We start from the raw sequence: 14766 nt of genomic DNA on the forward strand, positions 1-14766 counted from the left end.
CTTAATGAATGAATGGAGAACTTTACCAGTCATGGGAGAGCAATCCTGCGTGTGGAACAGAGAGCTCCTCCTAATGGCATTGCCAAGGAACCACTCAACTAAAAATGCCACCCAATTTTGAGCAAGGTCCTCATCCACATCAATGATACTCACTGCCCCCTAGAGAAGGAAGAGTGAAGTGATCACAAGCTCCCTACAGGTAGGTGTGTCAGATCTGTAGTAGATGCTCAATGAACATTTCTTGTAGATCACTAGATCTACCCACCAAGGTGACTTTTCTTAAATTAAGACAAACTCAAAAAGCATTTGGAAAACTACACTGGGCTCCCTGAAAAGAAGTATGGAGTTCTTGAATTAAATGTCTTTGTTCTCCTGGATCAGGCACTGTTATGGCTCCTGACATGCTTATTTATCACATGACTACTTCCCCATAACCCATATTTTTTGTTTGAAAACATAGTCTTTTCCATTCCTCTGATAAAGATTCTCTAATTACAAGATTCTGTTAACTTGGTAGTTGTTTTACTCACATTGGAAACAGAGAAAGGGTCCAAGTGACAATCTTACAGCCAAGAAGTCAAAAAAATCCAGATATATTTGGAAAATTTTTGTGTTTTATGGGTGGGTTTTGTATGGCAAAAAGTAACAAAAAATCGCAATGATAAAAAAGACCCCTGGAGAACAGTAACTCCAAATTGTGAGGAAAGATGGTTATTTCCAGTTTTGTTCCTTCGTTGCCTCCTGATAATTCCCCAGCTTCTCATCATGACATACAGCGTATTATGACAGGAACATGAAAAATTAAGATGGGATTGTGCTATACCAAAAGAAGGGCTGTTGAGACCCACACCCTATTATGCTATGTTGTTAGAACACTTACTATCATCCTATATGGAGGTGGGCTTGCAATGCTGTTCTCCTTGCTCTTTTGCCACTGCTGGCATGACGAGGTAAAGAAAACTCTCCTAAGCGTCTATCGCCCCTATTTTATGTCAGAATACTTAATGGCTAGGGTCATCTTGGTGGTGTTAACACGGTGGAGGAATAAATTGGACAAAGACTAAAGAATAACCCATCCTGCCACTGGAAGATTCGTTAAGGAGAAGGGTGTTAATATATAAGAACTCTTTTAGAACAAAATTAATATACAGAAAGCTTAATTAGTAGGGAGGAAGATGTGTGAAACCCACACTTTGATTCTAAGAATATAAGAGAAGGATCACTGACTAAGTGCTGAATTTTGGCAGGTGCGTTATGCAAATAGAGGCCGTGATGGTTTCAGTACTGATACACGGAAGGAGCCCCTCCATCGTACAATTCTGGAAGCTTCCCCACAATATTCTATCAATTATAACAAGGCTATCCAGAACATTTCTCCGTGTATGCACTGAACACAGTAAATACTTTCCTACTCTTCACTGGTGGATCTCCCAATAGGTAAGATAAGCATTGCCATTTGTACTGAAATACAATTCTGATCAGAAAATATTTCAGTTCCCTATTTTTCTGTTTACCTATTATCTACTTGATTACCTTTTTATAGCCTATGAAACAAACTCTGCATTGTTTTTGTTTGGTTTTTATTGCTTTCTTCTCAAAACAGCTGAGTTCTAAGACTAGCGGCAGCTGAGTGAAGTATGTTGCGCTCATTAAACATTACCAACAGCTGTGCTCACCTTGAGTTTCAAAGTACAATTTATCATCTGTTTTGTGAATCAAGGCTATGGCCTTGTTTACTACAGAAGAACTGACATCAGGCAGGATAACCTATTACTTAAAAATTTTAGGTTACATTGGACACAAGGTGTTTGTGAGACAAATGCTTTAATAAAAATATCTGACAGGCTTTTCTATTAGAATAACTGTGTATGGCTATCCATATCTCATATTGGCTGTAGAGAACATTAAAATATCTTTCACCAATTTTAGACTGCAAGAGAAGTTAATTACCTCCGATTCTTTAAAATAAAAAGTCTTCTCACTTATATACAAACAAATGTCAGATACACACACAAAAATGCCAAGCTATATATAAATTTAAATTTATTAATTCTAGGGTAGGTTCAATCACACAATAAAATAGCATATTTAGAAAAGAATGAATTAGTTTCAAAAATAATAAATTGTCTTTTCTACACACTAGAACACTGAAGCCTTTATCTTTTATAAATATCTTAATATTGGTAACATATCTAGATTTAGGTTATTAATATCTTATAACATTTGGAAAGCTACACTAATTGTTTTCTTTATATAAAAAAGTTAAGGGCTTCCCTGGTGGCACAGTGGTTGGGAGCCCGCCTGCCGATGCAGGGGACGTGGGTTCATGCCCCGGTCCAGGAGGATCCCACATGCCCCGGAGCGGCTGGGCCCGTGGGCCATGGCCGCTGAGCCTGCGCGTCCGGAGCCTCTGCTCCGCAACGGGAGAGGCCACGGCGGTGAGAGGCCCGTGTACCGCAAAAAAAAAAAAAAAAAAAGTTAAATTTTTAATTACAAAGAAGTTCACCTTAGTGCCTGTATATATATATAATCTATATATATGATATATATTATTCCAATATTCTAAAGTACTAGCAAAGTAATGAGGATTCAATGTCCCCCAAGTTTAATTTATTTTTACAGCTACATAATCATAACATCAATAACCACTCATGAGGAATATCCACCTAACTTTGATCCGATTAGCATAAGTGACTGATATTTTCTTTTTCTAATTGCTACTTGCAAATATATAGATAACTTTAAAACTGGCAAACCACTGATCGCAGGGCTGCCAAGTGCTTTCATTTCTCCTCTAGGACAAAAGGTCCCTGCACTCTGCAAACCGTAACCTTCACCTCCATATGGACCACTGCCAAGATCTGCTCCCATGGACTTTTGTTTTATCAGAGTCCCTGAATCTAAGTTGAAGCATCAGTTATTATGGTTATTTGGTATTGTTTTCAAGAAACAAACAATTACAGAAAAAAAAAACCCCACAAAACTATCATGAAAAAAAGTAGGGATGTTGGAATGTTCCCTTTTGCACTGTCTAAAACGACCACCATTCTTTGAGAATGTGCCTGGTTATTCAGAGTAAATGCAGTTCTTTTTAATTTGCAGGAGTGAATACTTTGTTCCCTGAGCAAGTGCAATGAAACACTCAGTTATAAGGCAAGGCTGACTGGAAAATGCTGGGTATAAATAGTTATTCTTTAAATGTTTCCGGCACTGGCAATGATGAGTACCTCTTCTGATCCATGATCAAGTGAAGCTGGCATTTTTTTTTCTGCATAATCAAGTGAATTGGTAACAATAATAACAGTAATAATGTATGAGTCGCCACTATATGATATGATCGCTAACATCTCGGAGGCATTAATTACATCTCTACTGCTACCTCACAGCAACCTGAATCCACTTCTTTTTTCACATAGAAAAGTTATTTTACAACTCTCTGGACTAGGTCCACTTTGTTGCCCTAAAGCAACACCTTGGTTTGGAAGAGACTGGATGAGGCTACCAACCTATAAAGAACATTAGACTGTGAAATTTGATTCTAAGAATAAAGATCAATATGGTCTAAAGACATGCTTAGCTAATGACAAGGATCTTTGTTTCAATTCAGAAGAGTGATGATTTTCTCATAAATAATACAGATATAGTAAAACACCAGGGCATTTAGCTAAATCGCTTAGCATTATTTGGCTTCTAACCACTGCTTTTTGTTCATGGAATCCTCAGGTACTCACCACCTTCATCCACTCCAAAACTATCTACTGAATATCTTGAAGATAAAGAAAATGACAAAATGGTAGCATTTTGCCCCAAAATTATTCTCCTGAAAAGTGGGTTTTGCCTTATCATCTGATCTTTATAAAAAACTTCCATTTTCCAGGTTTCTCTCCGATACACTTTAATAGTCAAAGTACTCTTTGGAGAACTCACATTGGCCTGAAACAACCTCCATCAATACTAGTTTTGGGGGTGCTTTATGGAAGTCACCTGATAGGAAGCATAAACTAAGGTAAGTTTTTAAAAAGTATTTCCACATATGGATGTAGTTGTACACAAGCCTTTTAAAAAAACGTTTAATGCATTTCAATTAGTTCCTGGCGAACACAAAATACACAGCTACAGAAAGAATATTTGAAAATACTGCTTGAAAGCATAAATGAGTTCTTGGCGCCTGAGACATCAACAATCACAGATTCAAACAGTGTTGTATCTAAACACTGAGATGGAAGTAAAACACAATTTGCTCTGGAAAACTGGTCGATAACTCTACCTGTGCTTCAGTGATGAAAAAACTACTGTCAAAGGCACATGAAACGTCTGAATTAAGCATTTTCATAAACTGTAAGTTTCAGAAGGAAAATTTCTAAATCAATCTAAGACTATATAAACATTTGCAAGTAAACTGATGAATATTACAAGTCATTACTGAAGTATTTCATCCACAACCCTGAGAATTTATATATTCATATTGGCTGAAAAAGCATTTTTGGATATTCTCACTAGGCATTTCCTTAAAGTTGAGATCACCTTATTTGGGGGGCTTATAGAGTAGTGATTTCCACTGGTTCATTTTTTGAAGGAGGTTGAGGAGAACTCTATTGTTTTAAACTAAGTTCATATATCCCATCATTTTTGTAATATAAAGTGCTTCTAATTAACATTCTCTTTTCCAGAGTTTGAGCTACCTCAAACTCAGAAGTTCAGAGGTTACACAAATATAGAGTAGACCACATTCTAAAATTGATATAACAACAACAACAAAAATGCACCACTGCATTAACAGATAGATCCATGTTGTGTAATAGTCTTCATATTCATCAATTTACTTGGTAAATAGCATCTGTCATATAGGTGCTTAAATTGTTAGTCAGTACAAGGGGGTAATTCGGCAATGAGTGGAGAGGCGTCCTCTGATCAGACACTGGAACGTTTGGATTACCCTCCTCCATAGTCAAGCATAATTCAGCACAAAGCATGTCAGTTCAAGCCTCTGTCTATAAGTTCCAAGTAGTGAAGCACCGAGAGAAATTTTGTATATAACAATGGCAATGGCAAAGTGGTTCCATGGCCAAGACCTTGGCTACTGTTACAGAGAAGTGCCAGCCAGCCAGATTTAGGACCCATGTACTGTACCCTGTGAAGAATAAAACACTGTCTGCACACAGCGCTGCAAGAAGTCAAATCTGCCTTCTGAGGTCCTATAGAAAAGCTTGACCAAACACTCAACAAATAAAGAAGTCACGACGTGAATCATCCACAAATATCTTTGAAAGCTAAATGGACGAGCACATTATCTAATCGTAGGAAAATTACTTGAAAAAGATAATTTGCGAAAAATGTGAAGTGAGAGAACTTGTTGTCTGCACCTTTTTTTCTTCTGTGACTCTGACTGAAAGAGTATGATTGCTCTGTACATGCTTCTACTTAGTAAAACGTTTCACTCTGCCACCGGATCACTTCAAAGCAGGAAATAAATAAAAATGAATAAAAAGATGAAAATTTTCTATACCTGAGAAATCTGCTGCTAAGAGATCTACCGCCTTTAAAACCTTCACTTGTAAAATGCCGACGTCCTTCATATTTTTCAGGGAGTTCCGTAAGCTCTGGGAGGGGAGAAAAGTAGATCACAAATGAACATAGCTTTCTAATATACTGTTTAATGCCAAAAAGTCCCTATAGGAAGTACCTTCTAGATTTATCATCATCTTTCTCATGCAATGCTAAGAAAAGTTCCAATGTGCATTGCATCAGTCAACAGGAAACTTAGGCATTTGCAGCAAACAGATTAAAAGTGACTGAGAATTAATTAACTCCCCTTTCAAAATAAACAAATTACAAAGCACATGCAATCTACTTTTAACATCACCCCCTGGCGATAGTACAGACATCCCACCGGGAAAATGGGTGTAGAACTACATTCATTCTCTTTTCCCCCTTTCTCTTTAATGAAACTTTTAAATCAACTGAAAAGCCAACATTATTCTGACCTAGTAAGAACAAACTTTATGGATATCAGAGGACTAAACTTGGACCCTCCGTAGATACTTATTACTACCAGAAAGAGAGTAGGGATGGAAATAGAATGAATTTTCTAGTCCATGTTACAGCCAGCTCATTAGAGACTGAGCATCTAGTACTGCTCTGTAATCACATTTACTTTCATTTTTAGTTTGCATGTGCCAAAGCTCTAATATATCTACTGATAATTCTTAAGCATGTATAGAAATATTTAGATGTCTATGCACATTGCCTTCTTTAGAAATTGTGCATGAGATAAGAGATAAGCAAATAAATGCTCTTTGCATGCCTCCAAAACACGTTTGGTGAAAAAGATGCTGCTTTCAAACCTTTGGATACAGTATTTCCGTCATCATTAGATAACTAAAAACCTGTGATAAGTGGACCCCAGGGATTTATGGAAGGGTAGTAAAATCCTTGTTATTTAGGCATTTCAGGAAAGAATAACAAAAGCTTAATAATAGCTAAGGTTTGCCTAACGTAAACCTTAGGAAGCACCATTCCTAAGAACTTTTGGAAGTTGTTTCTTCAAACAGTATTTTCAATCTTAAAAAAAACAAACAGAAAAAAAACTAGTGTTTAAGCTAAAATGGAAACATCTGAGATAAAGTACTTTCATAATTTAGAGGCAAAATGCCTTTGAAGATTATCTATTCTTAAAACCTAAAAAACAAATCCAGGGGTCCGGAACTTGTGTCTTGTAACACAGCATCTTTCCCTCTAGCATGCTGGTCAGCTCCTTAGCTAAAAAAAAAAAAAAAAAATTGATATTTTTATTTTGATTACTGGCTTTTAAAATCTCTTTTCAATGAGTATCCCTCGAATCCTGAGACATTATTCAAAGCAGTCATTATGATCTTACCTAATGTCACCTTATAAATGCATGACACTCCTCATGAATTTGGTAAATTGTGCAATTTATCCATGGGAAAGTTTGGGGAAGTGTTTTATTTTCACTTGCTTAACTAAAGTCATCAAAGAGAATATTAAAAGTGGATTTTGTCAAAACTTCTTTAGAGTACATCTACCTTGCATGCAGAATCTTGTGTTGTCATTAAGATGTGTGACTAGGCTTTGTACTCCTGAAGATAAAGGTTTATTCAATTAATCAATACGCCTGCACAGTGAAGGAGTCTGGAGGCACTAAAGTTTATGCTGAGAATAATATTCCCATTAAATAGGTATTCATCTTTGCTTCACTTCCATGCCACTTTCCTAAAACATGCCTTTCGTGTGTGTGGCAATAAAATAAATGTATTGATTCACAAAGAAGATGGAATAAAACGAGAATGCAAATAAAGACACCTAGAAAGCCAGAGCACAAAAAATAATGACAAGGACAAAGGCATTTGATTTAAAAATGCTGAGTGGTCTTTTAAGCAAATTGCAACTACTTAGGCAAAAATCACAAACTGCTCTTATCCAGGGTAGTATGGAATAAGTCTTTCTTTCATGCCTGTCTACGGCTTGGCTTTGCTTTATGAGACACAAGCGCTTTCTCACTTGATCTTAAGAGGTTCTAGAAAAGTATCTACAACAATGGCAAACATTAATATTTGGTTTTTTAAAAAGCAGCTTTTGTGAACTTATATTAAAATTCCTAAAAATGATACAAATGAACTTACTTACAAAATAGAAACAGACTCACAGACTTGGAAAACAAACTTATGGTTACCAAAGGGAAAACGTGGTGGGGAGAAATAAATTAGGAGTTTGGGATTAACATATACACACTGCTATATATAAAACAGAAAATCAACAAGGACCTACTATAGAGCACAGGGAACTATACTCAATATTCTGTAGTAACCTATATGGGAAAAGAATCTGAAAAAGAATGGATATATGTGTACGTATAACTGAATCACTTAGCTGTACACCTAAAACTAACACAACATTGCAAATCAACTATATTCCAAAATAAAAATTAAAAAAATAAAATAAAATTCTTATTTACATATACAGACATGCTAAACAAACTTTTGCCCCCTTGAGGATTTCAATTTTCTCCAAAGAGATCCAGGATACTAAAAACTCAAATACCTTTTTTTTGGCTTTTAAAATAGGAAGGCAAACTCTATAATCTACTGTCACCTTCTCACTAATGCATTAACCTCTAGGGCTGATGTCTTGTTTTAGGAGACATACCATTAAACTTTGGACAAAGATCTCTTTGGAGGCAGTTTTTCAATTCATAGACTTTGTTTCAACTTAGAAGTGGGGGTGGGTGTGGGGGTCAGGAGGGGGTGTAGCAAGGCAAAGCACTCACGAATCGCTGGGCGATCTGCTTTCTCTCGCTGGGATCTGCCAAGGGGCACACACACAGATCTGAGACGGAGACTCCCGCGCAGGGCGTGAGGGTGACCAGCATCAAGAGTGTCCCCAGGCAGCTCTCCAGAGGCAGCTCCAGGCAGTTGGCTTGCTTCAGTGGGAGAGCTGAGATATCCACTTTACACCTGGAGAAGTTGCAGGAATCAGAGACAGAAAAGAGATTAACGCATGGCAGCTGCTGAACCTCCAAAGCACCTGATTTTCATTTCATCCTCCCCATGAAACCTCACACTGTCTGGGCATGGGCGATTCCAGTTACTAGAATCCAGCGATTCCAGTTACTAGAAGAGGTGGCAATTAGAGCTTTTGCATGTAATAAATTCATCAAGTATTTCTACTGGAAACACATTTATATATGGGCTGGTTGAGTAGTGAAGGTTGCAAGGGCTCCCCTGGCTGGTAACACTCCATCCCAGCCTAACACCCTGAATGAAGGAGAGAAAGTGATCAAGGAAAAACAAAGAAAAGGCAGCGTGGAGAAAGTGGCAAATGAACCTGAGAAGCAGCAGATCTTTGACAAATAAGGTCTGCAGAGAAACGATGAGATCAAGAACGAGGAAGAAAACAGTTTCAAAGTTTCAACACTATGGATGCCGGCTCTAGAAGGCTGCTCTGGGCTGCTCTTGGCTGGTCTTCTACCGGCAAAGAGAATAAGAGACATTGGTTCAAAAAAAAAGGAAGAAAAGATAGGAGCTTTGCAAGCTGGAGAGGGTTAATGGAGAAACCACTTTCTTCTAGATTAATGCCGACTGGCCAGTTTTTATTTAAAGAAATGTGTTAAGGTGTTTTCCTAATAGGCATAGTTCCACAGGATTTCCCCAGGTGGGTTTCTGTTAGACAAATGGAGCGTGAAGTGCTACTGATGGATCCCATTTTGGCGGCACTGCCAGAAAAGGCTGCACCCATCTGCTATAAATTGCATGTTTTCCGCCTCTTAACAGTCAATGTTCTGGCGATGTTGAAAACCTCAAACACATTTAAATACAGAAGCAAACACCCATAAGGGGGGCGCTGAGGTGCTAAGCCATTTATTTGCTTTGACACGAAAAGTCTGGGATTGCCTGGACCACACTGGCTTTGTTTATGTGCAGGTAGGTGAGGTAGGCAGGGCTGAGCGGAGTGAGGGAGGGTAGTGTGTGTTTTTCGTTCTCATTTGCCATCTCTAGTTTTTGAATAAGATGACTATTCAAGACATTATTTAAAAATGGAAGCACGGCCTCAGAATGTCTGACAGGAATGGATTCTTACCCTTAATCATCAATGGACTTTGTAAGTTTGCAGATAATAGGAAATAGGTAAACTTACTTTATATATAAAGCAAAGACAATTTTGAGCCACATGGATATGGAAAATGTTCCAGTTCAATAAATTTAAAAGAAAGCTTGCAATCCCTTCCCCAAAAAACATCAATATTAAAGGTCTATACCAGCTTTTACCACAGAAAATATTTTAATAGTGATATGTACCTATAAAATTAAATATATGTGGGTATTTACTTCCTAATTACCAAAAGCGATTCCAGTTACCAGAAGAGGTGGCAATTAGAGCTTTTGCATGTAATAAATTCATCAAGTATTTCTACTGGAAACACATTTATATATATATATATTTTTTTTAATAACCCTCTATGATTTGAATCAAAACAATTTTTTTTTCTGTGCAATAAGGGATATTTCAAAGTTAAAGTTCACTACTGTGAAAATAGGGGTTAGTAAATATTTCATAAGTATGTAAATGGGGAATTAATTTTGCTTGGAAAGAAAGAAATGTCAAGTGCTTTAACTGTGCCATTTCTACAAAACTAAGTACCCGCAAATTCTGAACAAGTATAGCAGTAGTTCATCTGCTTAGGAATACTTTGCTAAGCATTATTTTCCACTGTTATATACACTTTCATTTAATAAACCTCTTTCTTACGGAAAGACGAATGATCTGAATTTGTAAGACTTTTCTCTGGTGGTCACCTCCATTAGTCCAAAGTAGCAATAACCTATTTATGACACATTCATTTTAATATCATTAATAATGGCAGTTTTGTCCTTTGAAGTTTACCTTTCTGTTGTTGTGGTGGTTTTATTTATCTTCTGAACAAAGGAAAAGTTACAGGATCTCTGAGAGCAAATAATGTTTGGGAGTCAAAAATGATGTATAATGAGGAAATAATAATTTTTTTCTTGGATAATTCAAAATGGATCTGACAGTAATTCTAAAAAAGTCATCTAAAAAGACTGTGAGCAATATTAGCATATTTACAGTAACTCTGCACACTCTCCTCCTGACTGTCCAAAGGCACAGCTTACTTGAACAGAGCAGTTTATTAACTTAAACAAGTGTGAATCACATCTCAGATGAAATGCAAACTAAATATTGAGTTTTGTCTCAGAAATTACACATTTTCACAAACTTTTCAGTCATTTCTGCCCACTGTGAAACTTTTCCACCTATCCCAGTTTTAAAGATTATTTCGATAACGAAGAAAGAAACCCTGCACAAAACATAGCCTTGCCTATTTTAGATAAAAGAGCCCCATAAACACCAGATGGGGGATTTCAGGACAAACTTAATGGATTCTACATTCCCAGTTAACTAATGAGTGAATTCAATCAAATACTTACTTTTACTTTCTTAGTGACTTGAAAGAGCAAATTAAATTGATATATAGGCATCAGGCCAATCAAAATTAAACCTTGATCCTTCTGCACATAGATTATGACCCAGTTTCTTAGGGTCCCTGCCCCATCACATGAATTAATTGATTCTTAAAACACTGATTTCTTTAGTTTTATGAATTAATGTAAAGCTACCTTCTCCCTAGTGTTAACCGCCCGCTCTAAGGATGACTTTCTAGAACTGAACTGCTCTATCCACCTGGCTTCCCCATTCATTTTCACATTCTGGAAGACAGAAGGAAAGATGGGAGTAAGAAGAAATGAATCTCATACAAAACCCTTTCCTCCAGGCCTCCCATTTTTCTCTGTTTCAACCTCAGTCCCCATGGCTTCAGCTCATCCTCACATCTGAAGGAGAACCAGAATGTTCGGGAGGTTAGCCAGAGGCTGAAGAAATATTTACATTAACACCAAGCTAGGAACTAGCTTGTATGATCAGCAAAAGCAGTAGAAGGAAAAAAAAAAAAAAATTAAGGACTTTTCTTCCAGAATTTCAGAATACTTTTACCACAATACTCATTGAATCTTCTAAAGAAAGGTTAAGTATCATATGAACTAAATGGCTTTCTTTAGTTTCAAGTAAAGATAAATACTCTAAAATCTTTAAGATATAATCATTCTGAAATATATTCATCAAAGACATGTTTAATATAAAAAATCTTGAAAGGAGACTCTGGGCTGCTTCCTTAATTTTCTATAGGGTACCAGATTCTACCCTGAGAAAGTACGAAATAATTTGGTCAGTCTCTTCATTTTTTCTCATTGCTACTGAAGCACTACAGAATCTGCTGTTCTTTCCCAAAGTTTTCTGTTAACTGTTTAGTTACCAGTTCTGGGAAAAGTGCAGGGTTGGCCCCTAAGAATGCCTAGGAGAAGAGATCCAGCCCAGCTTCCTGGGCAAATCAAAACACCTCCTCCTCCCTTCCTTCTCATTCTTATAAACAATACTTGCTCACTCATTGATTCCAGAATTTTACAGGTGTTGTTATATATTCTCTTTCTCTTCCATTTTGTATCCCCTAAGTTTCTTCCCAAGCTCTACCCAAATGGCAGCCTTGTATGAGCATTGATGAAAACTGAGCTTACTACTATGGATGCAAATTTTGCTTGAAAAATAACCTCAGTTTTCAGATATGTGGTTTAAAGGGCTCTCATAATGAGTGTTCCAATGATCATTAAAAACCACACCAACATTAATAAGTGATAGCAACTAAGACCATTTTTTCTGTGAAGGGCAAGACAGTAAATATGTTTTTAGTTTGTTGGCCACCTGGTCTCTTGCAACTACTCAGCTCTCTTCTTGTAGCATGAAAGCAGTAATAGACAATGTACACAAATGAACAAGGCTGTTTTCCAATAAAACTTTACTCAAAAACAAGCAGCCATCTGCATTTGGCCCATGGGCCCTAGTTTGCTGGCCCCTAACCTGGAGAAATGCCAGTCATTCAGCTGTGGTGAATTATAGCAATGGAAGTATTTAAAAATTTTTTCCCAGGTTGGTAGCTGACAGTACAAACGCATTGATAAAGGTATCAAGAAATACTGACCTAAGAATAATTTAAAAGAAAAAATAAATTTTAACTCACCATGGCCCACGAGACTCCGGCCAACATATCTAAAGACACGTTTGTTAACAAAAACCGATAAAGCAATAAAACTTATAAAACTATTCTTCTATCTGAGGAAACAATGTGGAAAACACGTGCTCAGGGCATCCACGTAAAACACATGAGTAATGAGCACTAGCAAATTAGGTCTATTCCCGTGGCATCATGTGTGACTCCACAGGCAAGGGGGGTGACCGTGTTTGGACCATCGTTCAGCAGGTGCTACACGCTGGCCCTTAGGTGACCAAGAAATCCTCATTCCGAAGTCAGAACTTAGACCATTCAGTCCGAAAGAGCTCCACTACGATAACAAGCTTTGCATTAGGAACATAAAGTAGCAGAGCACTAATGCATCTGTGTCTAGCCAGGAGCTGCTGCTGTTCATCTGCAGGTCATGGAATCCGATGGTTTTGTGACCTCACTCCTGCCTTCCTCTCTAGTTTGATCGCATGACATCACCCACCCTTCTCGTTCCTTTCCAGTTTCTCAGAATGTGTTCTCCCTCCTCTCTAAGCCTTTGTCCATGTGGTCCCATCTTCCTGGAAAGTTCTTCCTCCTTATCAGGCTAACCACCACTCATGTTACAGGTCTCAGCTTAGACTCTCTTCTTCCAGGAAGCTGTCCTTCCGCCCCCAAGACGCTGCCCACAACCTAGTGCCTGAGGACAGGATCCACCTCTGAACCCCCAGCACTTGGCAGGATGTCTGATACACGACGTGCTCTACATTTGTTGAATAAAATGAACGAACGGACAAATGCATCCCAGTGGCAAAATAAAATTCCAAGTCAAAAACTCCAAATTATAAAGTCAGTGTTTTTTATTTTTTGTTAACCAACTAAATATTCTGTAGTGTCTATTTCCTCCCCTATCTAAAAAAAGAAGGGGAAATAAATATATGTACTAGGTGCCTCCCAGATTGAAGTCTGCTGTTCTATTCACCTGGAGGAAACAAGGACTAAATTACTTCTTTTTTTCCTCTGCAAGCTTTTTTTTTTTCTCTGCATATATTAAAGCCAGCCCCTCTGGCCCACAGGCAGTTAATGTGCTGATTTAGCGTTGTTTCTGACCTCCTGTTCCTGTCTTTCTCCATTAATCCCACCGCATTTTAATGTTTTAATTCAACACATAATTTTACCATATCAGTCAGCCAAACTTGCTTAAGTTCCACTTGCCATGATAGCTTTTAACCTCTTATTCATTACCATAATTCTATGCTTTATATTATAGACTGGTCAGCTTTTCACTTAAATGCAAGGGGAAGAAAAGGGTGCTAGAGTTTTAAAAGCTGTACATCTCAGAGGCTAAGGAAGGCGGTGAACAGGAAGAAAATGGTGGCTGCGTCATGCCTGGCTGTAAGAGCAGATCAGCGACATGGGGTGCAGACTGTCCAAAGAAATCCTCTAGCCCTGATTCCCCTCTGCACCACAGTCACCAGTAAACTGGTAGCACGTCAGAGCCACTTTCTGAGGCACCGCGTGGCGCTGAGGATTGGCTCTGAGGCAGCCCAGTTAAAATGAACTTGTGCATTCTCATTCTTAAGTTTCCAAACTAAATTAAGTCTAGAATATTCCGTGACAAATTAATCTCCGGAATCACAGGGAAATGTAAAATATACTTTAAGAAAATGATACGATCATGTTGAAATGGCACAGGTTGACAAGGGGGTTAATCTGTATTTCTACTCTTGCCATTTTGTTTAAAAGTTGGGGCAGGTTATATTTAGCTTTATTTCTTACTCCTCCCTAAAAATTCTGTCTCTAGACCACCGATGGACTCAAAAGACTGGATTATTTTGGTCCATGAATAAACAGCTGAATTAGTAGGCACCCTGGTCTGGGAGGGCTGTTGGGTTTGCCCAAGCACCTTCATCTTACCAGCACTGACTTCCTCAGGAGTTACCTGTGGCTCAGTGGAAGGGATTTCAGAAAGTTCCCCGTGACTCAGGAGAGCCTGGAGGAGGCTGGCTACCAGGCGGGGGTGGGCCATGCCTGAACCATCACCAAGCCAGCAACCCACCAATGCCAACGTGATTTCTCTTCACATAACTGACCACTACTCCAGCTTTCTGTCCACAGCTACAAAACCCAGTATTGTTCAGGCTAATTGACACTGCTCAGATCTCCAGTCAACGAATGTCCTTCCC

General features: G+C 38.1%; 1 protein-coding gene across 10 annotated transcripts in view; it reads right to left on the reverse strand.

The window, feature by feature from the left end:
- Positions 1 to 14766, reverse strand: part of MCTP2 (multiple C2 and transmembrane domain containing 2) — a 252690-nt gene that overhangs the window by 111869 nt on the left and 126055 nt on the right. For all 10 annotated transcript variants that reach the window (XM_019945844.2, XM_033852092.2, XM_019945842.3 and 7 more), the window contains 2 exons: positions 8285 to 8471; positions 5507 to 5600 (listed from right to left, as the gene is read on the reverse strand). In XM_019945844.2, coding sequence (XP_019801403.1) covers positions 5507 to 5600; positions 8285 to 8471 — 281 coding nt within the window. The remainder of the gene's footprint in view (positions 1 to 5506; positions 5601 to 8284; positions 8472 to 14766) is intronic.

The sequence above is a fragment of the Tursiops truncatus genome, chromosome 2, assembly GCF_011762595.2.
Source record: "Tursiops truncatus isolate mTurTru1 chromosome 2, mTurTru1.mat.Y, whole genome shotgun sequence".
In the NCBI taxonomy this organism is placed as follows: domain Eukaryota; kingdom Metazoa; phylum Chordata; class Mammalia; order Artiodactyla; family Delphinidae; genus Tursiops; species Tursiops truncatus.